Source organism: Hemicordylus capensis, chromosome 8, assembly GCF_027244095.1.
Source record: "Hemicordylus capensis ecotype Gifberg chromosome 8, rHemCap1.1.pri, whole genome shotgun sequence".
Classification (NCBI taxonomy): domain Eukaryota; kingdom Metazoa; phylum Chordata; class Lepidosauria; order Squamata; family Cordylidae; genus Hemicordylus; species Hemicordylus capensis.
The window spans coordinates 19,138,367-19,160,525 of NC_069664.1; the positions used below are offsets into that span (position 1 = coordinate 19,138,367).

General features: G+C 48.6%; 1 protein-coding gene and 1 non-coding gene across 9 annotated transcripts in view; one reads left to right on the forward strand and one right to left on the reverse strand.

The window, feature by feature from the left end:
- The window catches only part of ROBO3 (roundabout guidance receptor 3), a 271,458-nt gene that overhangs the window by 46,730 nt on the left and 202,569 nt on the right, over positions 1-22,159 (reverse strand). For all 8 annotated transcript variants that reach the window (XM_053269999.1, XM_053269998.1, XM_053269997.1 and 5 more), the window contains 2 exons: positions 10,341-10,465; positions 7,406-7,577 (listed from right to left, as the gene is read on the reverse strand). In XM_053269999.1, the coding sequence (XP_053125974.1) occupies positions 7,406-7,577; positions 10,341-10,465 (297 nt within the window). The remainder of the gene's footprint in view (positions 1-7,405; positions 7,578-10,340; positions 10,466-22,159) is intronic.
- Positions 5,520-5,623, forward strand: LOC128334067 (U6 spliceosomal RNA). The gene has a single exon (XR_008311172.1). It is a non-coding gene; the product is annotated as a U6 spliceosomal RNA (small nuclear RNA).

Sequence of the window (22,159 nt, forward strand, 5' to 3'; positions counted from 1 at the left end):
CCCAGCTGCCCTCTGCTTTTGCCCTGTGAGTCGAGGGAGACGATACGGCGCGTCTTAGCCGACTCGCCAACACGCTGCCCACATGTTAATGCCTTCCTGGCAGAATCAGGCACTTGCCAAGACACTCACAAAGAAGTGTCGCCCTGTGACACACACAGAAGAGAAGCCTGTCTCCGCCGTGGAGCCAAAGCATTTTGGAAGAGTGTGTGCCTTCTCTGTTGCTGTAGAAACCCAGCTGGGGATGCTGCGACTCAATGAGGATTCCAGGGTTACAACCTCCTTTGTGTGATTAATCTCTCCCAGTTGGCTGCCCCCAACGGATCAGGTGTGGCCATTTTAAAAAGAAAATGGGGGGAAAAGAAAAAAGGACTCTGAGGAGGGTAGAGGATTGCTCTCTGGAGAGAAGCGCTGGGGGAGGGAAATGAAGGCAGTCCAAAGCCGTGCGTTTCCGGGTCACTAGTTCAACGAGGTAAGGGTTCAACGAGGTCTGTTCGGCAGGAGGACGTTATGGTAGGGGACCATGTTAGGCCAACTGGCTTTCCAGGCAAGCCAGCTCAGTGACTTCTCTGGTAGACAGATCCAGATGTCTCAGAAGGTTTTGAGGCATGGGGCAGTGGTCAATGGTGGTGTCCTAATAGTACACTGGTGGAAGAGAGGAGAGCTGGTCTTGTGGTAGCAAGCATGACTTGTCCCCTTAGCTAAGCAGGGTCTGCCCTGGTTGCATTTGAAAGGGAGACTTGATGTGTGAGCACTGCAAGACATTCCCCTTAGAGGATGGAGCCACTCTGGGAAGAGCAGAAGGTTCCAAGTTCCCTCCCTGGCAGCATCTCCAAGATAGGGCTGAGAGAGACTCCTGCCTGAAACCTTGGAGAAGCCACTGCCAGTCTATGTAGACAATACTGAGCTCGATAGACCAATGGTCTGACTCAGTATATGGCAGCTTCCTATATTCCTAAGTTGAAGGACACTGGGCATATGCATTGATATAGTGTGGGTGAATTCTGCTACGCCAGGAGCTTGCATTGCAGACAAGTGTTGAGGCAGAGCAGTGCTGTTGTGCTAGCTTAAGGATCCATAGAGGCTGTTCCCAGGACCAAATGGAGTTGGCCTGGAGGGAAGGCAAGATCCTACCTTCCTGCTCCTAGATAGCCAGAGCCTCCTTTTGTCTCTGAAGCTCACACACCCACACGAGCATTGCAGCAACATTCTACATAGCTGAGACTGGGAGCTGGGGCCTATCCCACAATGCATTGCACAAGCAGCAGAGAGGCAGCCCTCAGGACTGAAGCAGCTCCGCTCTGCCCAGCCCCGCTGTCCTCAGAACTCTCTGGTAAACATGGCTGGATTCTGAGGTAGGACAGCAGGTATTTCAGTCCTGCCTCAGTTTAGACCTGGGTTAACAAGGTTGGGCTACCCACTTAGGCAGAAGCTGGGTAGGAGGGATTCCTGTGGCTCCAGATGAACCTCTGTACCCTGGTTTGCCCTCTTCTGCCCAGAAATGACAGTTCCTAGTATCATAGGAACACAGGAAGCTGCCTTGTCCAGAGTGAGACCAGGTAGAAGGAAAAAGGTCCTACCCATACAAACATCGGAAGCTGCCATATACTGAGTCAGACCATAGGTCCATCTCACTCAGTATTGTCTACACAGACTGGCAGCACCTTCTCCAAGGTTGCAGGCAGGAATCTCTCTCAGCCCTATCTTGGAGATGCTGCCAGGGAGGGAACTTGGAACCTTCTGCTCTTCCCAGAGCGGCTCCATCCCCTGAGGGGAATATCTTCCAGTGCTCGCACATCTAGTCTCCCATTCATATCCAACCAAGGCAGACCCTGCTTAGCTAAGGAGACAAGTCATGCTTGCTACCACAAGACCAGCTATGTCCTGCTTGTGGACTTCCTACTTGTGGGCTTCCAAAGGAGGAGCTGGGTATTGGACTGGACAGACCTTTGGTCTGACCTACCAGCCTCTTCTTACGTCCGTATGACATCTGGTTTCACTCTGAGTTTTGAATAGGAACGTAAACTCCTGCAAGAAATCCTGGAGAACAGCCAGGGGATACAGTACTGAACTAGGTTAATCAACAGTCTGACTCCAGAAAAGGCAGCTTCCTATGTTCCTGTCACCAAGATGGGATGGAAGGGTGGTGGTGGAAATCTGTCGTCAATGCTATCATGGGCAGGAACTTTCTTTCAGAGAATGAGGCTGTAGCTCAGTGATAGAGAATCTGCTTTGAATGCAGAAGGCCCCAGGTTCATTCCTTGGCATCTTCACGTGGTCCCTGGAAACAGGACTTGTGCCTTCAGCTAAGCAGGGTCCACCCTGGTTGCATATCAATGGGAGACTTGATGTGTGAGCACTGGAAGATATTCTCCTTAAGGGATGGAGCCACTCTGGGAAGAGCAAGAAGGTTCCAAGTTCGCTCCCTGGCAGCATATCCAAGAGAGGGCTGAGAGAGATTCCTTCCTGCAACCTTGGAGAAGCCACTGCCAGTCTGTGTAGACAATACCGAGCTAGATGGACCAATGGTCTGACTCAGTATATGGCAGCTTCCTAAAAGTGGTGATTCTCTTTAGCTGGGGGAGAGCAACTGCTGCCGGTCAGTGTAGACAACCCAGGGCTAGACGGTCTAACTTGGCACAAGGCAGCTTTCTCTGTTCGTATGAGCTGCATCAGTCTGACTTGCATGATTCTTTCGGCACAGAATATATATTTTTATTTACAAATGCAGGCAAGGAAATAACGCTTCCTCCCCACTCTTCTAAACACATGCCTTGTAACCTGACAACATTTCATTAAAGAATCACTTGTTTTGACAAAGCACCACTTACTTAGAAGTGCGGGTGGCAAGGTTAGGATGGGGAAGCAGCTCTGAAGAAGTCCAATTGTCAGGAGGGGGAGAGGGAACCTGCCTACTCAGCACTCTCTCTCTCTCTCTGCCTCCCTCCCTCTTCCCAGTGGTTTTATTTCCAGCAATAAAAAAACGAGAGGTTCTCTGATCCAGACTAGCCCCTTCCCTTGTTTTTCTGGCTTCTGAATATTGCCAAGGAAACTCATGCAAAACGAAATTAGCAACAGGAAGCTATAGAAAGGAGGGAGGGGGGACGAAGAAAGATTTTTCTAAGGGTTTGGCTGAACATTAACAAATTCCATCAGTAAATTGCCCATCAAAGCAAGCACCAAGGGCCAGAATCTACAAAGCCACTGCATTCTTCATTTTACAGGAATTCCTGTGGTTCTCCGTGGCTTTGCAGAGGAGTAACTTGCTTCTCTATATAGCATGGGCATGTTCTTAAGCTGCACTGAAAATGAACGGTGCCCCGGTATTGTTCTTGAGAGACACACCAGAACATTTCAGGCCGCCCTTGAGTTAAAGAATGCTTGTTCACTTTGGGAAAGAGGAAACAGAGGAAAATCAACAGAGCCTGTGGCAGGGCTGGTTTTACTGTGCAAACAGACAGAAAATGTGCAGCCCCCTGACTTTAAAAAAGCACAGTTCTAAAAGGACTTCTGTACATTTCAAAAATCCAAGTCATGCAAAAGTTGTATTATGTTACATCAGGGGTTCTCAAGCTTTTTAAATAAGTGTACCCCTTCCTTCACGCACCTTCAGTTCAGGTGCCCCATAGAGATTCATTCTCTCTCTCTCTCTCTCTCTCTCTCTCTCTCTCTCTCTCTCTCTCTCTCTCTTACACACACACACACACACACACACACACACACACACACACACACACACACACACACACGTTACAGTTGTGAAACAGGTTACTGACATCACTGGTTCACACCTGCACTAAGCTACCCATAAGCAGTCTCCCTGAGTTGACTTGCCCCATTAATTTCAATGGGTAATAACGTTCTGACGCCTGTCAGTCATACTGGCGGGAGGGGCATGCTGAACTTCAGCATTCAGCCAGCCAATCAGGAGCACAGGAGGGATGCTTCACCTCTCCCGCCCCCTTCTGCAGTGGACACAGCGCCAAGGACGTGTCGGCTTCAAGCCGACAATCCTCAGATGGGGAATAAATAGTGTGAGCACAGTGTGGGGAGGCCCGAGGGCTCTGACTCTTTCCCTGGGAGCCCTCCAAGTACCCCAGGGGTACTAGCGCCCCCTGTTGGAAGCCTCTGTGTTAGACGATGTACAGAGTGATAACAAAGAGGAAAGTCCAGGCTACTCTAGAAGCCAGGCTCCGACCAAGCGTATCCATTTCTCCTCCCCTGACAAAGACGCTTCTTGCAGACTCCACCACTACGCCCCACAACCCCTTCCCCAGTGGACAGAACACTCTTTTGCAACAGAGCCATCAGATTCCCAGTTCTGAGGATTGTCTGCCACTTAGGCATCAATGAGACTATTCACACAGGCAGGCAAAACCGCGCTCAGCAAGCCCAGCCCGGTTTTGGCTGTGCGTGAGAACCGCCGGGAGCCACACAGCTCCTAGCAGTGACACCGCAGCAAACCCTCTAGGGAGCCCTGGTTTAGAGGGCGAGCATGCTCTGACCCCTGGCTAACCAATCCGAGTGTCGGTGCCCTCCTGGCCTGTGTTGGGAGGTTCCCCTTAATGCTCAGCACACCGGCACAGTGCATCATGGGAATTCCAGGGGCCTCCCGGCCCCCAAACCTCGCGGCTGCCAGTAGCAGCCAGCAAACATCTGGGCGAGCGACCAGCCAGAAGCCAAGGATCTTGTCTGCAGGGGCGGTACGTTTTTTACGGCTCCCTCCCCTGCAGCGGGGAGCCCTTCCTCCCTGATCGTGAGAAAGGGCTCTGTGTGTCATGGAACGTGACTCTAGGCAACCAAGTATGGAAAATGCACACAGGCATATACTGGAGCATCACAGGTGATGTGTGTGGATCTCACAGTCGTGCTGTTCTGAATCCCCCTTAACAAAGGCCAACTCTGCAAAATCCCTTTGCTCTTCATTTGTCTCAAGTTGGGTTCGTATGCTAGTTTCTCCCTGACAGCTTACATCTCCGTACGCTGAATGGGCAGCTCTGCAGCTGTGCTGTATTTATCTGACCCCTGATCCATGTTCATGCAGCAAAAGAAGTATCGGCATCATCGCGTGCAGCTGCCACGGCCCCTGGGAAGCTCAAATCTCGTGCAGCATTTGCATGCATGTCAGGAGATGAATCCTTGGCACTTGCAGGGGGTGGAGGTTTATGGCTCCCTCAAGTTCTGCGCTGTCATTGCTCTACCATATATTGTCGAGGGAAATTCTTACTCCCCTCCCCTCCTTTGCTCCTCCCCGCTCATTACGTTCCTGGATAGCCATTTAAAGCAGAAGGGGATGACTCTAATAGAACAGATCATTCTGGGCTCTGTCTAATGTGGCGGGCTCTCATTTCAAATAGAGGCTGCACAAGCATCTCTTGGGGTGGTGTCGCAGTGTCCTGCACCAAGCAGGGGGTCAGACTAGCAGATCTCCGGAGGACCCTTCCAGCCCTAATACTTGGCGGCCCCAATGAAAGGGCTTTGTTGCTGAAGATCCCGTCAGCTGCAAGCATTAGTTGCATTAGTTGCTCACTTTGGCAGCACATATACTAAAATTGGAATGATACAGAGAAGATTAGCATGGCCCCTGCGTCTTCTGATTATTTAATTGTTGTTTTATTATGTTTTTAATTAATTATTGTTTTTATGCTTTATAATTTTTGTTTTAATAATTAACTGATTTTAATGGTGTTTTAATGTAAACCGCCCTGAGCCTTTTGGAAGGGCTGTATACAAGTTTTAATAATAAATAATAAATAAATAAATTTGGCTGGCTACAAAAGCAAGATACTGTACTGAACCAGGAATCTGCAAATCCACTTGCCCGCTCGCCAGTGGCGAGTGCTCCCAGCCCTCTGGCGAGCAGGACGCCCAGCACCACACAGCTTTCCCCTCCAGAGATCTCATTTCATCCGTTTTGAGAAGGTAAGAAACAGCAGGAATCCTTTCTGAGCAGCAGGAAAGGGCTCCCAAGATTTCTCACCATCTCCATCCCCCAGTGCTCTTTCCTAAGCCATCTGCCTGTGTGCCAGAAAAGGATCTGAAGGAAGAGAGGGGATTCGTGGCAACCACAAATGATGACAGGCTACTGAGCTAAATCTAAATGTGTAGCTCCCTGGTGAGGACTGTCAGAATAATGTGTAATAACAAAATACAAAGATACATAGGGAAGAGAATATAAGCGGCTCTATGGTTTGTCAGGGATACACATTTAACAAAATAAAGGCTCAATTCAAGCCGTTACGAACCAGTTCTGGACTCCCACCCTCTCTCCTCCCTTCCCCTGCCTGGCTTGTCTCTCCATGTCCCATTTAATATAGTTTGCCATGACGGCCAACTCAATTACTGCTAAACCCACCATGGTTTCCGATTCTGGTTCGGAGGGCTAGTGCAAACCGCAATTTGCTGATCTGGGTGTAAGAGCAATTTATGGTTGGTGCTCTACAGAAAAGTGAAAGGGAAGCTGTGCGGAGAGGAGGACGGGTGGGAATCTGTGGCTCAATCAAGAGAGGGGAGGTGGGGGGGGGGTGGATATATGCAAGCCCATGGCCTGGTCCTTCTTCGCCAAACTATGGTTTGGAAGATTGTCAGAACAGAGTCATAGTGATCATCTACAAGCTGCTTTTGCATGTGCAATCTGTCGTCCACCTAATAACAATAAATCCCCCCAAATCTTTTAGAGCAGGAACTACCAGGAAAATAATTCAGGCCCCTGATAACTGAGCAAAGAGAGACCTTCTCAGGTGGCGATTCTCTCCTGTTTAGCAGGAGGAGAGGAATTGGCCCTATCACATCAGAGTCAGAGGCAGCCCTTTCACGAGGCAAGGTGAGGCAGTCACCTCAGGTGGCAAATTACTAGGGAGCCAGCTGGGTGGCAAATGCCTCCCTGCCCAACTGTCACCTTCAGAGCAGCACTTTGGGACTGAACCGACCCTTGCAAACTTTGCAAGGAGGGTCTCTTCTCATCCTCCTTGCGCAAGAAGCACAAGGAGAGAAGGGGGAATGGATCACAACCTCCCTTTCTCCTTGTGCACTTTCAATGCTTGCTACTAGTCTGGTGGCTATGGGCCGCCTCCAGCCTTAGAGGCAAGATGCCTCTAAATACCAGTTGCAGGGGAACAACTACAGGAGAGAGGGCATGCCCTCACCCTCTTGCCTCCGGGCTCCCCAGCGGCATCTGGCGGGCCACTGTGTGAAACAGGATGCTGGACTAGATAGGCCTTGGACTTGATCCAGAAGGGCTGTTCTTACATTCTGATGTTAAGGGTTGGTTGTGAAAGGGGGGAAGGCAGCATTCTTCACCCACATCAGACTCTGCAATGCCATTGGGGTGACATATAAACCAGCCTTTGCCCTGGTATGCTCTAAGCACGACTGTGAAAAGTGATGCTTCCATTCACAGGCAACTCACCATCTTCCACCTCCAGCAGAGCTTTGGCCAGGATGCTTCCCGCCACACTGATGGCCTGGCACATGTAGTAGCCCGAGTCGGAGGTCTGTACATCCGCAATGGTCATCTCACCACTTGGAGACACAGAGAAGCGGCCCATCGCCTGAGGAGGCTGGCTGGGGAAGAGCAGAATCTGAACCAAAGGAAAGGGGAAAGAAAGACAAAGAGAGGCTCAGAATTTCCAGCGACTAGAAAACCTAAAAGGAGGAGCCTACGGTAGGTGATTGCATTTTCCAATGTGGTCTCAAGTGCCATCCAATTCCCAACGGGTATTCCCCTTGGCAACTATTAGGGCTGTTCGCATGAACCTAAACAGGGTTGGAGGAGTGACCAGGTAGGGTGGGAGAGCCATGCGTGCTCTTGATTGGCTCCTGATGGACGGTCATGTGTTTGCAAAGATCAAGGTAGGATTTGGGGAGAGTGGTAGGAACATAGGAAGCAGCCTTCTACTGGGTCAGGCCATTGGCCCATCTAGCTCAGTATTGTCTACACAGACTGGCAGCAGCTTCTCCAAGGTTGCAGGCAGGAGTCTCTCTTGGAGATGCCAAGCGGGGAGCTTGGAACCTTCCACATGGAAGCATGCAGATGGTCTTCCCAGAGCATCACCTAAGGGGACTATCTTACCGTCCTCACACATGTCATCTCCCATTCAAATGCAAATCCTGGACCCTGCTTAGCAAAGGGGACAACCCATGCTTGCTACCACAAGACCAGCTCTCCTCCCTGATCACATGGGAGGCGGGAGCTGGTCAGGATGGGTGCGGCCAATCCACATTCTGTCCTCTGCATTGTATTGAGGGTGGACAGAACGCCGTCCTACCAAACTCCCAGCTCTTGCATGAACATGCTCCCCTGTCCCTACCTCCCCTACCTTGATCTGTGCAAACACATGGTCGCTGATCAGGCCTCCTACTCTGGCTGGGCCTCCCTTTGGTCTTGTGTAGGGTTGTGCGAACAGCCCCACTGCCTTCTGTTTTTCTATGCACAGTTGGGGCATTGCCAGGGACCACATCCCAGCCTGGCAAGAGACACTGGGCTGTGACGCCATTCAGTGGTCTCTGTAAGAGATATTCCCAGGCGTTGTTGACTTCAACTCCCAGCTTCCCCAGCCCAAGGCTATTGCAGCTCAGGATGCTGGGAGCTGTAGTCAGCAACACCTGGGCATCTCTCTTACAGGGAACACCGATGCCATTATGCCTGCCGTGTTGCGGCCAGCAAAACTCTGCAACCCAGGCTGTGCCTGGGGACTGTGTCTGGGTGGGGTTGCTGGGGAGGTCGCAGGTGAGTGGCGGGAGCGGGGGGTGGGGGCTATTGGTGAGGACTGGCAGGAGGGTGGGTGGGCTGCAGTGGCACCCACCAAATAATCCTACGTCACTGCATGCTACTTTGAGGGTTTTCCTGAGACAGAGAAAAAGCAAAATACGTGGGCAAAATATACTCCAAGCAAAGGAGAGTGACTTCACATGCTCTGCAGCCAGAAATGCCAGTCTGCCATATCCTGCTCCTCCTACACATTTGCTTTGATATCATTTCATGTCCATTCTTTCATCTCCTGTCCTCGGAGGATGCCAGGAATGGACACAGTAATTAACTCGGTGGTACCTCAAAGGACAGCTTAGATCCTTCAAATGTGTCTATTCCAAGAGGCTGGGTCTGGCCAAGGGGACTGGATCCAGGCTTGAGGGAATCAGCAAGGTGACCACTGGGGGGATGGAGGGGGGTCCTTCCTAATTTGTCTGAGCCCCACTCCTTTTAGCACGTTGGTGGGTTTCTTTCATTCTCAGTGGGCTGGCAGCAACAAAAGCAATATTCTAGCCGGCAGCAGTAAGGGGAGGAGGGCCCACTCAGATAGCGGCCCCTTATTGATTTTACATTTTATATCTTGCTCTTCCTCCAAGGAGCCCAGAGCGGTGTACTACAGACTTAAGTTCCTCCTCACAAAAGCCCTGTGAAGTCGGTTAGGCTGAGAGAGAAGAGACTGGCCTAGAAGTCACCCAGCTAGTTTCATGGCTGAATGGGGATTCGAACTTGGGTCTCCCCGGTCCTAGTCCAGCACTCTAACCACTACACCACGCTGCCTCTTGGTGAGGGCCAATCCTTCCCAGCAGGCCAGGGGAAGCTTCAGGAGTGGGGTGCCTCAGGGGGTTACACCTCAGCAGTTGCTCAAGGGTACCTTGGGATGCTCTCCAGAGACATCTCTGTGCCCCATACAGTCTATATGGAGGAGAGCCGGTCTGGAGGTAGCAAGCACGAATGGTCCCCTTTGCTAAGCTGGGTTCACCCTGGTTTGCATTTGAATGGGAGACTACACGTGTGAGCACTGTAAGATACTCCTTTTAGAGGATGGGGCTGCTCTGGGAAGAGCATCTGCATGCTTTCAGGAAGGGGTTTTATTTATTTATTTATTTATTTATTTATTTATTTATTTTTAACCCTGCTTTTCCTCGGAGGAGCTCAGAGAGGTGTACATGGTTATGTTTATCCTCACAACAACCCTGTGAGGTAGGGTAGGCTGAGAGATACATGACTGGCCCAGAGGCACTCAGTGACTTCCATGGTTGAAGGGGGATTCAAACTCCGGTCTTCCCGGTCCTGGTCCAACACTCTAACCACTAAGTTATGCTGGTTCCATGTTACCTCTCTGGGCAGCATCTCCAATATAGGGCTGAGCGAGACTCCTGCCTGCAACCTTGGAGAAGCCGCTGCCAGTCTGGGTAGTCAATCCTGAGCTAGATGGACCAATGGCCTGACTCAGTATATGACAGCTTCTTATGCTCCCATGTATGCACCGCACTTCCTATGCAATTTTTTAAAAATGAGGATTTGGCCAATATGGAGGATTCAGCATGTGTAGAGGCAGCCCCCTGCCCCGCACAGGAGGGTAACATCAACCTACCTGGCTACCTTCCTTCTGCCAGAAGACGGCCGGTGGTGGGTTTCCTTTGGTCTCGCACTGAAAGGTCACGGTGCGGCCTTGCACTACAATCTGATCCCGTGGACGGGTCACCAACTGAGGCGGAACTGAGGGAAATGGAGAGGTGGGAGAAAGAAAGACAAAGACAGGCTTGAGACTCTGGAGAGCGTCTCTGCTCTCGGGAAGCGAATGAGGTTTGTGGAAAGAAAAACCGGGAGGGAGAAACGGAAGTGTGAGGAGATGCCGAAAAATACTTCCCCAGAAGCTCACCATTTGGGATGCATTCATTTGCTTCCCCACCTTTGCAAAAGCCACCATCTCTGCAAAAGGCAAAGCCCCATGGATCTATGCCCCTAGGAACTGTCCGCTACAAACAGGAGAATATATGGTTCTATATCAGGCCTGCTCAACTTCAGCCCTTCTGCAGATGTTGGCCTACAACTGCCATAACCCCTGTCTATTGGCCACTGTGGCTGGGGATTTTGGGAGTTGTAATCCAAAAACAGCTGGGGGTGAGTGGGTGCCAAACGTTATCCCTGCTAACTGAGCAAAGAGGCATCTTTTTAAAGTCCTGATTCTCTTTAGCAGGGGGGAGAGCTACTGGCCTCATCCAACCCCAGCACAGCATCCCTCCAGGGGCTGTTGCTGGTGTCTTTCTTATGCTTCTTTTTTAGACTGTGAGCCCTTTGGGGGCAGGCAGCCGTCTGATTAATTAATTAATTTCTGTATGTAAACCGCTTAGGGAACTTTGGTTGAAGAGCGGTATATAAATATTTGCTGTATTCGTATTGTCGTATTTATAAAGGTTGAGCAGGCCTGTAATAAATCCTTCCCATTCTTCTGCTGACCCAACGTTATGAACGGGGAGAGCAGGTGCTAACTTTGGAGCCGAAAGTTAATTGCTGCGACCCCCTTCACCTACTCCATCAGAACCACAGCGGAGAATGGATTATCCCTCCCGTCAGCTGCATCATGCTCCCTGTAGAGGCTTGCATAAGGAAAAGCTCAATTCAAGCAATACCCTCCTTCTTTGAGGGGGGAGAACCATAGAGATGGATCACTGTTGCATCTATGGGCCTTTCTGTGGAGCCCTGCAACACAGAGAATGTTATGTGCGTGGGGGAGGCATATCCACCATCTCTTGCATCACGCAAAGATTGTTACTGGCCCAAGTCTGAACCAGACCAATAATAACATAATAATAACAACCAATAATAACACTGCAGCAGAACGTATGGTGCTCTCAGGAAATACCTCCTATTTACAGCTCCACCCCCCCCCTTGCTTCTCTGTCCCCCAAATCCTCACTCCAGCTTTGGGGGTTTACCATCATTATCTCCTCATCAATACAAAGTGCTAGTTAGAACTTATAAAGCCCTAAACGGCTTAGGCCCTGGGTATTTAAGAGAATGTCTTCTTCATTATGAGCCCCACCACCCATTGAGGTCATCTGGAGAGGTCCGTCTCCAGTTGCCGCCAGCTCGGCTGCTGGCCACACGGGGACGGGCTTTCTCGGTCGCTGCCCCGAGACTGTGGAATGCGCTCCCTACTGAGATACGATCCTCCCCATCTCTGACAATTTTTAAAAAGCACTTAAAAACCCACCTCTTCACCCAAGCTTTCTCAGCTTTTAATTTTTTTTAGGTTTTAATCTCTGGTTTATTTTTAAATTGTTACATTGTTTTAAGATTTTGTATATGTTTTCAACTTGTTTTATGCTATTGTTAACCACCCAGAGATGAAAGTTTGGGGCGGTGTACAAATTTGATTTAAAAAATTAAAAACCCCAAATCATTATAGCAACTGGGCTTCTATCCTTGTTTGTGTCATTTGTATTCCATTCTTCTTTCAGAGCATTATGCACAGTGCTAACCCATTTTATCTTCACAGCAACCCTGCAAGGGAGGTTAGGTCAAGAGAGGGCAACTTGCCCAAGGTGAACTTCATGACCAGGGATTCAAAACTTGTGGTGGATACAGACACACAGATGTTGAGCAGTGAGCCTCCTGGGATCTACATTCTGGACACAGTTCCAAACTGGATCAAGCTCAGGAGGAATTGGCTCCTCCAGTTTTCAGGAGAAACTGGCTGGGCAGAGTGATGATTGGTTGGTCCTTGTGACAATCACAAAGCCAACTCCCTGTGCAGCTGTGCAGAGGCGCTCTTACCCCTGGACTTTGGAGCCGCAGTCCAGGGCCTTCACAGTCCCTGGGGGCCTCCAAATTATCTTTAGTCTGTCCTAAGTGGTGTGGTCACCCGGAGGGGCATGATGATGCTTAATTTGCAGGGGGTGGGCCCTCCGAAGGCCTTTAGGTCCAGGCTCCAAAATTACCTAGGTGCACCTCTGGCTGTGAAGAGTCTTGTAAGAGAGGTAGTCTTGTGGTAGCAAGCATGAATTGCCCTCTTTGCTAAGCAGGGTCTGCCCTGGTTTGCATTTGTACAGGAGATTTCATGTGTGAGCACTGTAAGACCAGTGGGGATGGGGCCACATCTGCCTGCTTGCATGCAGAAGGTTCCAAGTTCCCTCCTGGAATTTCCAGATGGAGCTGAGAGAGACTCCTTCTTGCAATGTTGGAGGAGCCACTGCCAGTCTGTGTAGACAACGCTGAGCTAGATAGACCAAGGGTCTGACTCCGTAGAAGGTAGCTTCTTACGTTCCCCTTCACTACTTTCTCATGCTTAACAGGCTTGAATCTGCAATAGCTCATTCCTGCTTCGAGGAATGAGAACATATCACAAGACAGAACAGTGTTTCATCTGGCTTGATTAAACGACCCACGGGGTCTCTTGAATCAGACCAGGGAGAGTTGTGCTACACAGGACCTGTCACATCTATGCTGGTTCTCATCCATGCTGCTTCTCGTCTGCCCAGCTCTGCCTCATTTACAGCGGAAACACCTGCTTTTCCGGCACGGGGGTCCCCAATGGTGCAATCCAGCAGCTTTTAAAAGGCAACACCTAGAGGCATTTACAAGGGAAAGAGATCAAGGAGGGGCCATTTCCAAGCGCACCAGGGTGCAAAGAACCAAATCATTACACTGAAGTGGAAATCTGATGCCTGAATATGATTCCAGGGGTCTGGCCTTTAAATTCACACACACTCCCTCCCAACCACGAAAACATGGAAAGGAGATCATTTTGCAATGGAAAGACGGATGAGACAGAGAAAGGCAAGGAAGGATCAGGCACAGGACCACAGACAATGCTGCAGATTTAAATTCCTCCCGGAGCAGCCCTGGCCAGCTCAGAATCTCTCCCCTGCTCTCAATGGAAGACAAATGACACCAGGTTTTACAAATGCTAATCGCCTGCCTTATCTCCTCTTTGCTCTCCTACCTAAAGAAGCAGAGACAATACACACCCCTCTTGCCGGGCTGTAAAACATTTATGTGGCAACAGGCACTATTTAAAAAGGGCTTCAGGTGTACCATTGTCATGCTGATCACTGCCAGCCTGACTTTAATGAAGTTATAGATTGCTAGGTTACCCGCATGCTAATGGCAGAGGGTGCACAATCTCTGGGTGTGCTTGTTAACTAGCTTCCAGACCCAGCCCTTCCCCGGCAGAATTTCCACCAGAAGAAAAAGAAGGCCTGCTGATGCTTAATTGTTATTGATTGGCGCAAGAAATGTGGCACAGAAGGTGGTGTGTGGATGGCGGGGTGGGAGGGGAATGGGAATCGGTGAGGGTTGGGTTTCAGTTGGAATCGGCAGGCACCAGGTCCTACCTCTCAGGATTGCTTCCTAGTTCCGCTCCTGGACTGGGGACAGGTTTGAAAATATTGGGACTGTGCTTGATTGGGGAGGAGAGCTGGTCTTAGGGTCAGAGGTGCACCTAGGTAATTCTGGAGTCTGGACCTAAAGGCCTTTGGAGCCCCCACTCCACCCCCTCTCTGCAAGTTAAGCACTATTCCCCTACACACTGCCACACACACACCCCATGTGGGTCCTTGAGGGCACAAACAGCAACTGAACTCACATAAGAACAGCTCTGCTGGATCAGGCCCAAGGCCCATCTAGTCCGGCATCCTGTTTCACACAGTGGCCCACCAGATGCAACTGGAAGCCATAGGTAGGGGTTGAGGGCATGCCCTCTCTCCTGCTGTTACTCCCCTGCAACTGGTACTCAGAGGCATCCTGCAGGTGGCCTATAGCCCTCCAACTAGTAGCCGTTGATAGACCTTTCCTCCATGAAGTTATCCAAACCCCTCTTAAAGCCATCCAGGTTGCTGGCTGTCACCACATCTTGTGGCAGAGAATTCCACAAGTTGATTATGTGTTTTGTGAAAAAGTACTTCTGTTTGCTGGTCCTAAATTTCCCGGCAATCCATTTCATGGGATGACCCCGGTTCTAGTGTTATGTGAGAGGGAGAAGAATTTCTCTCTGTCCACTTTCTCCACTCCATGCATGATTGTATAGACCTCTATCATGTCTCCCCGCATGTAAGAATATAAGAATATAAAACAGGAATATTTTTGCAAATATGCATTAGCAGACACATTTCAACATGCAACTTAACATGGTCCCATCACACACATTCCTTTCCCCTCTCTCTCAAGTGCATAATATGCAAATCAGGCCACCCGGATGTGGGGAGCTTGAATATGGCAACCCTATGCTCTGACTATGTCCAGTGAGGAAAGGGAAATGCTAGAGAACGACCCTGCACCATCCACAGGAACATCCTTCCCTGAACCACAAAGACGACAGAGAAGTCAAGCAGGTACTTCCTCTGCTAGGTTCTTGCCCTACAGGGAGCACGGCCCACGCCCTACCAACCTTTAGAAGTAGCAAAAGTGAAAATAAAGCAGCTCTTTGTCCGGGTGTGTGTGTCAGTGTGTGTGTGTGGGGTGGGCACAGCAATAATTCACCCAGTTCCGCCAGCAGCATCCCTGTAGTTCAGTCAAACATGGGCAGCCAAATTGGTCCTCCATCTGTTTCCCGCTGCTTACTGCCAAGGAAGGGAGAGGGAGACAGACCCAGCTGAACCGCGCAAGGCCTGTGGCTGCACCCAAAGCAATCCGCACACTACGATACAGCATGGCAGCAAACCCTGGATCTGCCTCTCAAGGAACAGAATGCCCCAAAAGGAGAGGGAGAGGAATGCTTCTTTGGGCAGCTGAGGAGGACTGTGTTTACAAACTTGCATTTGGTGCTTTCACATTTTAAGCAGGGCTGCCACTAGATGGGGGGAAAAGAGTTGATTAACTGGATAGCTTTTAGTTGATTAATCTGCAGTGTTTGTTTTAAAAAAATATATATGTTTTTATAAATCAGCTTTTTAATTTAATTTTTATTAATAATTTCAATATATCTTTTTAAAGAAAAAAAGTGGGAGGACACGAGCAAAGCTGTTTCATAAAGAAAAAGCAGCAACAATGCAGCAAGATGCAATCAAATATATTATGGATCATCATTCCCAAAGGCTTTGCCATGCCAAACCCTTTGCCAACTGGGCAAAGAGGCACCTTTTTAACGTGGTGATTCTCTTTATTTAGCAAGGGGAGAGTAATTGGCTCTATCTACCCCCAGCATAGTACCTCCAGTGACCGTTGTTGGTGTCTGTCTTATGTTTCTTTTTAGATTGTAAGCCCTTTGGGGACAGGGAGCCATCTTATTTATTTATTTGTTATTCCTCTATTTACATTGCTTTGAAAACTTTTGTTGAAAAGCTGTATATAAATATTTGTTGTTGCTGCTCTTGTTGTATATCTGTTTTTGAAAGAGCTGGAAACGTTATGATCCTTATGGATGCATAACCCAATGGCTGACTTGGGGTAAAAAATATAAAGGAAACATCTAAGGGGAGAAACCCTGAGGGGTTAAAAACAAAAATAACCTCCCCCAATGTAACACAATGAAGTGGAATGTTCGTGGACTCAGAAGGCAGTTAACAGACAATCAGGTGGGTGGAGCTAATGGAACTCAGTGGCAAGAGAGGGGGAATGAGGGTTTGAACAACACGAGTGGGGAATTTCTCAGCTTGACGGATACTCCCTCAAGACAGTTACAACCCCTTCTGCTTCTGAGGTGAAAGGTACCTGGAACTTTTACCATGCTCAGACACAGGCTCACATAACACATGCACACCAGGGATATACTGCAACATTTTGTTGCACATCCATACTTGTTCTTAACTTGTTAATCTAAAGATTAGAGCTGCACCTTTTAATTGATTAATCAGTAAGATTAAAATATCCTAATATATTTAAACAATGTGGAAGAGGCCTCAACTCTGAGGATCACAGTCAGAAGTGAAAGAAAGAAAGAAAGAAAGAAAGAAAGAAAGAAAGAAAGAAAGAAAGAAAGAAAGAAAGAAAGAAAGGAGGGAGGGAGGGAGGGAGGGAGAAATGTTTGATTTTTAAGAGTCCCAAAATGGAACCTTCTTAAAAAATTGACAGCTTTCCATTATTTTGTCCCAGAAGGCAGGAAAAACATTTCCGCTTCGAGGAGCTTCCATAAATATTTGAAGAGCTTTGGGTTAATCAGGTGCCTATGATTACCTCTGCCCTGGCTTTAGCATCCTGACATCTGCATGCATGGAGTGAGCTCTTTGGGCAACCGAATCCTCCAGAAGCATTTCTGCAAATGCTTGGGGCATTTCACGTTTTGGCAACTTGAGGATCCGGGTCACGTCATGCTCTCCCCAGCACTTGGGAGCAACCTCCGCCTTGGTGACCATAAATTCCGAAGTGGTGGCCGGGGGGGGGGGATGAAAAGGAGCTGCCAACCTTTTCTGTCACCCGGCAAAGGCTGCATCTCATGCGCTGAAGGTCAGGCTTTGTCCTCTGCTGCTGCAACCACAGCCAGGGCTCAGCGACGGGCATCCGTGGGTGGGGAGCATGCTCTCCTTGCAGCCGGCAACTACAGCAAGGGTCATTCCGCTGCCGTTGCAATCAAGAGATCAGTTGGGGAGGGGAGGGGAGGGAGATGAGGAGGATTGGCTCTTAAATGTGCCTGGACACAAGTCAAGTGACCTGTGACCTTTCCGAGCAACAGCCTGTGCGTGGTGACACCACCTGCTCGGTAACCAAATAAAAATGGAAATGGGAGGGAGGAAGAGAGGGGGGTGTAATTTCAGCTCTTTGGTTAATGATTGCCGGGAAAGCCCCTTCCCAGATTAAACACACACACACACACACACACACACACACACACACACACACCAGGTGCGCCACTTCAAAGAGCGGAGGCTGAAAGATGGAAGGGATACTGTGACTCAGGAAATTCATTACCACCCCCACCACCCCCCAGCCACCCTTTACCTCTCTGCGCCTTTCCCCACTTCAAAGGGAAAGATAAAACAGGGGCCAGAATGACCTTGGAAGCCCGAGGAAATGTCCCTGCCGCCCACCAATCCAGCGTGCAGATAAGAGATGATGGCCGAGCCCCAGGCAGGAAATAGAGCCGACTTGGGAGAAAAGGACCAGAGGGACCAGGACGGCTCATCACCCAGCATCTCTCGGCCACCTTTGGGCCCTTATCTCTAGAGAGACAAGGAGAGCAGTGTGTGTTTTGTGAAAGGAGATTTATTAGCCAAACGATAAGCCCTTGATGGGAGAGAGTGCTGCCAAGGGTCTCTGCTGGCGCAGAAAAAGAATCCCGGCCACGGAAGTGCTGGTTTCCCCAGGAACCGTAAACCACAGAGGCATGGCAGGCATGAAGGCTTCATTCAACGTGGCACACAAAAATCCATTTGGATGCAAACATGGGCCACCAAGCAAAATTTCATTAAAAAGACACACACACGCTTTCAAAAAAAACCAAAACTGAGCAAGCACTCAGAAACTAGGAAAAATCTAATTCTGGCCTTAAAGGTTTCAGAAGGAGAATGCGAAGCTTGGGACACAGCAAGCCTTGGATGTAAGCCCTTTCACCTATGCTCACATTCAATAATGCTTAATGTGGAAAATGGCTAACATTTCTAATTTGGCCAGGACTTTAAAAAAACACATCAAACTCTTTAGAAACCAGACAGACCCTGAAACCAGTTCTGACTTCTTCCTCTGAAAGGCAGTACCCACGATTCTCCCATTCACTTGACCTTTGCTTTATCTAAATAGGTACACCCTGAGTTTGTGTTGAAACAACTTGGTGGGACGTGTATCTAAAGTGATACCTCCTAGATAGAGTATGACCTGGGTGAAGACCCCTTCTCAAAGGAGATGAGCACAAAAATGTAAGTTTGATCAGTTATGAGCTCCAGCCCACAGACTAGGGGGAAGGAATTGGGATAAGCAATATTTTGTAGAAAGGTAGCAGTGATTAACAGATTAGTTTTTGATCTCCTTCACAAACAGTAAGTGGGTGTGCTTCTTTATTAGTGGGATTAGTTACCTGGTTTGGAAGCATAACTCCTCTATGTGAATTATATTTCCTTCCTTTTTGGGAAGGAACACACTCTGTGTTTTTAAATTAGTATTCATATATAGCGTAATGCTTGTATTCTGTCTGTAGGTGCCGCTATAGTGCAGCATATAGAGACAAATGCAAGCATTAGCCCCACCCCCAGATTAATGATATGTCATGCAGCTTCCGCAATAGCCACTCCTCCCATCGTTATCCATCATAGGATAGGACAAACCATTTCTGTCCATCGAGAGAACAATTATACTTCAAACAAACAAACAAACAAACAAACAAACATGGACCAGCAACATGTCAGTAAATTAAAGGAAGAACTGCTTCAAACTGTGGTAAAAACTGTTTCCACCCATATGGGTTTCATCGCATTTAATTAAAGATCCATGATGAATTCAGGTAAGGGGTGGGGACAGTGATGCGTGGAGCCCTGACACAGACTGTGTTCAAGGTGGCAGAAGCCTCACTCTCTTTCTGTTTTGTGGTGCCAGATGTTTTAGGGGGACACTGTTGCCCCACCAAGCCATCACTCTCTGCCATACAGGGGCCAGTGCTAGCCCTCTCAGTGCCACCGCTGCCTTGAAGCCCCTCCTCCTCCTCCTCCTCCTCCTCCTCCTCTCCATTTTCCAGCCAGCTCACAGAGCAGTAAGTGGCTGGATGAGCTTGTTTGTTCAAGAGAGGAATGAGCACATCCCGCTGATTACCATCCCACGAGGCAGCTGGGAAATGGCAGAGGCAGGAGGAGGGAGTGGAGAGTGGTACAGCTGGTGGGCCTTGTGGTGGTGGGGCGCAGAGGTGGCAGATGAGGGGCACTCAGTGTTCCCTCTTCTCTGGGGCATTTAGGGCAACCTGTGTTCTTTGGACGTGTCTGTCAAATCATGCCCTGCATGGGCATCTGATCATGTGATCATGTAAATTCATCTCATGGGCATCTGATTATGTAAATTCAGTGCTCGACAACCACAGTAACAAACTGCTTGTGGGAAGGATGCTGCACTTGTGCAAATGGGTTGCGCTAGCTAGTTGCACTAAATCTGGCGCTTGTGGCCCAGACTAGTGATGCGCAACCATCAACATGCCTGCACAACAGCGACACAACTACAGGGTGTCCCATACATTTTAAAGGGGACTTTTGCCCAAGAGCGCTGGAGCGCAGGAGTGCAATTTGGCAACTCTCCGTTTTTAGCGCAACTAAGCCATCCTCTCGTGCTAGAGCAACTTTGCTCATTCTGGGTGTGGTTTGTGGCTCCCAATTTGGCCTCTCTGGGTTACCAATTCACCCATGTTGGGAGTTACACAGTAAGACCAGTTAATCACAATGCTACACAGCCTATGCAGAAACAAAGCGGTGAACACATGGTCAAATTCAGGCTGCCGGAAGGGTGGAGCCCAAAAACAGGACTGCTGGACACAAAATTGAAACGAATTAAGAGGTTAAGTTGCACATTTCTCCGGGGAAAGCCTAGGAAATCAGTACTGAACTGTACCCATGTATCACATGATCTTGTTTTGTAAAAAGATCTAGACAGCCACACACTCAGTTGATTCCTCTTGACAGTGGAGAAACAGAGCATGAGAGCCACACATTTTCTGCTAAAAATAAAAACTGCTCTCGCTGCGTCTTGAAATAAGGAAGGGGGGAAAGGCACATGCAACAAGCTGACCAATGAACCTCAACCCTCAGCCATCCCAGCATGCAGCAGTGTTATGAGATGAAATGAATACTTACGGAATGGGCCAACTGGAACAAAGAGAACATATGAAAAGAAAAATAAAAAAAGCATGAGATGAGTTGGATCAAATTAAACTGGCATGAATGTTCAAAGCATCAATCAGAAAGGAGATCCAGAATTAGAGCACAAGGGGACTAGAAGCCAACTCTGAGCTGGCCTTTTTTGCCAATTCAGATGTAGCTGGTGTCTTTCTAGGGACCCAGATTTCCCTCCCCTTGGAGACTTGGCAAAGCTGAAGCAGATGCTGACTGTGCCGGAAAACCTTTCTCTTTCAGCTGGTTTTTCATGACCAGAGTTAAACTAATATTGGGAAAGGGGTCAGGCATTAAGCTTATATGTTCATCTTCTGCAATGGGCCAGGGTTGATGTTCTTATCATTCCATTTCCTGGTTTGGGTTTGTTTTTTTTTTAATGTAGTGGTGACATAGCCAGCATCTTTTGGGATGGTGTGGGGGAAGCAGAAAAGGAAACACACACACACACACACGAGAAAGAATGCAATGTGTTAAATAAATAAACAATGTGGCTCTTGACTGCATTCATAAGTAGCTGTCCATTCTCTTATGGCCAGCCTGGGAATAAAGGAAAGACTGCTAGGGACGTCACTGCCCATTAAAAAGACAAAATGCTGCAGCACATTACAGGCTAAATGGAAGACTGCAACATGAGCTCTGATGGCCAACCATCCCAGAAGCACAAAGCAGACTGAAAAGGTAGGCTGGACACCCACGGCAGGAAGTATGTTCTCACTGCAATGGTGTTTTCATATGCAACATTCTAGGATTATCCACACAGTTGTCTGAATCTAGATTGAATGTAGGTTACCAACCTTAGTGTGACTGTGTGAATCCATGCCAAGATGGGAATCTTGGGCCATAAACCAGCTTGACATGGATCCACAAAATCATTTCAGGGTTGGTAATCCACATTAAACCTCGATTCAAATGATTGTGTGAATAAGCCTTCCATTTCCCCCTTTGAAGTCAATGGCTGCCTGTCTGTTGGGAGAAGGATGTGGAGGTTTTGTTCCCTCCCTGGCTTTTGTTCCTTGCTGGCTTCTTCTTTGCCCAGGATCACTTGGTTCCTTCCTTGACCCTTTTAAGTTGACACTCAAAATATTGTGTAATACAACCCATTTGCAAGAGGCCAGACAATTTAGGATTCAACAGGAATTGTCATTCTTATTGACTCGTATTGAGCTGTAATGAGCAACATCTATACCATGCCAGCTACAAAAATCAGAGAAGCCTGGTTTGCAGGGATGAGCAAATATTCCCCTTTTGATATTGCTCTGTGCGTTGATCCTCATGTTCCGCTCTACTTGCTTTCCAGTTCAAGTAGGAAAACTGGAAAATTAATTCTAATTAATGTCAGAATGCAGAGTTCACCACTGTTTCCCCCCAGCTTGTGCCTTTGGTTTACAGGTTACCGAAGCAGGTGTGCATATATGCCCATTGATTACAAATGGTGTACAAAAAGGGATCTTGATGTGATCATTACTATCACAGCAGGACTCCTTTTAACTTGGCGATGTAATCAATAGACCTGTCCAGGCAGATATTTCTGACAGGCATGTCGGACCTGAGAGTCCCTAAGTCAGGACTATTGGAATTAATTCTGCAAATGCTAGGAGGGGGCTCTAAAAGTTGGAACCGGCATTCCCTCTAATAGAGAATTCCAGAGGTTGTTGACTACAACTCCCAGCAT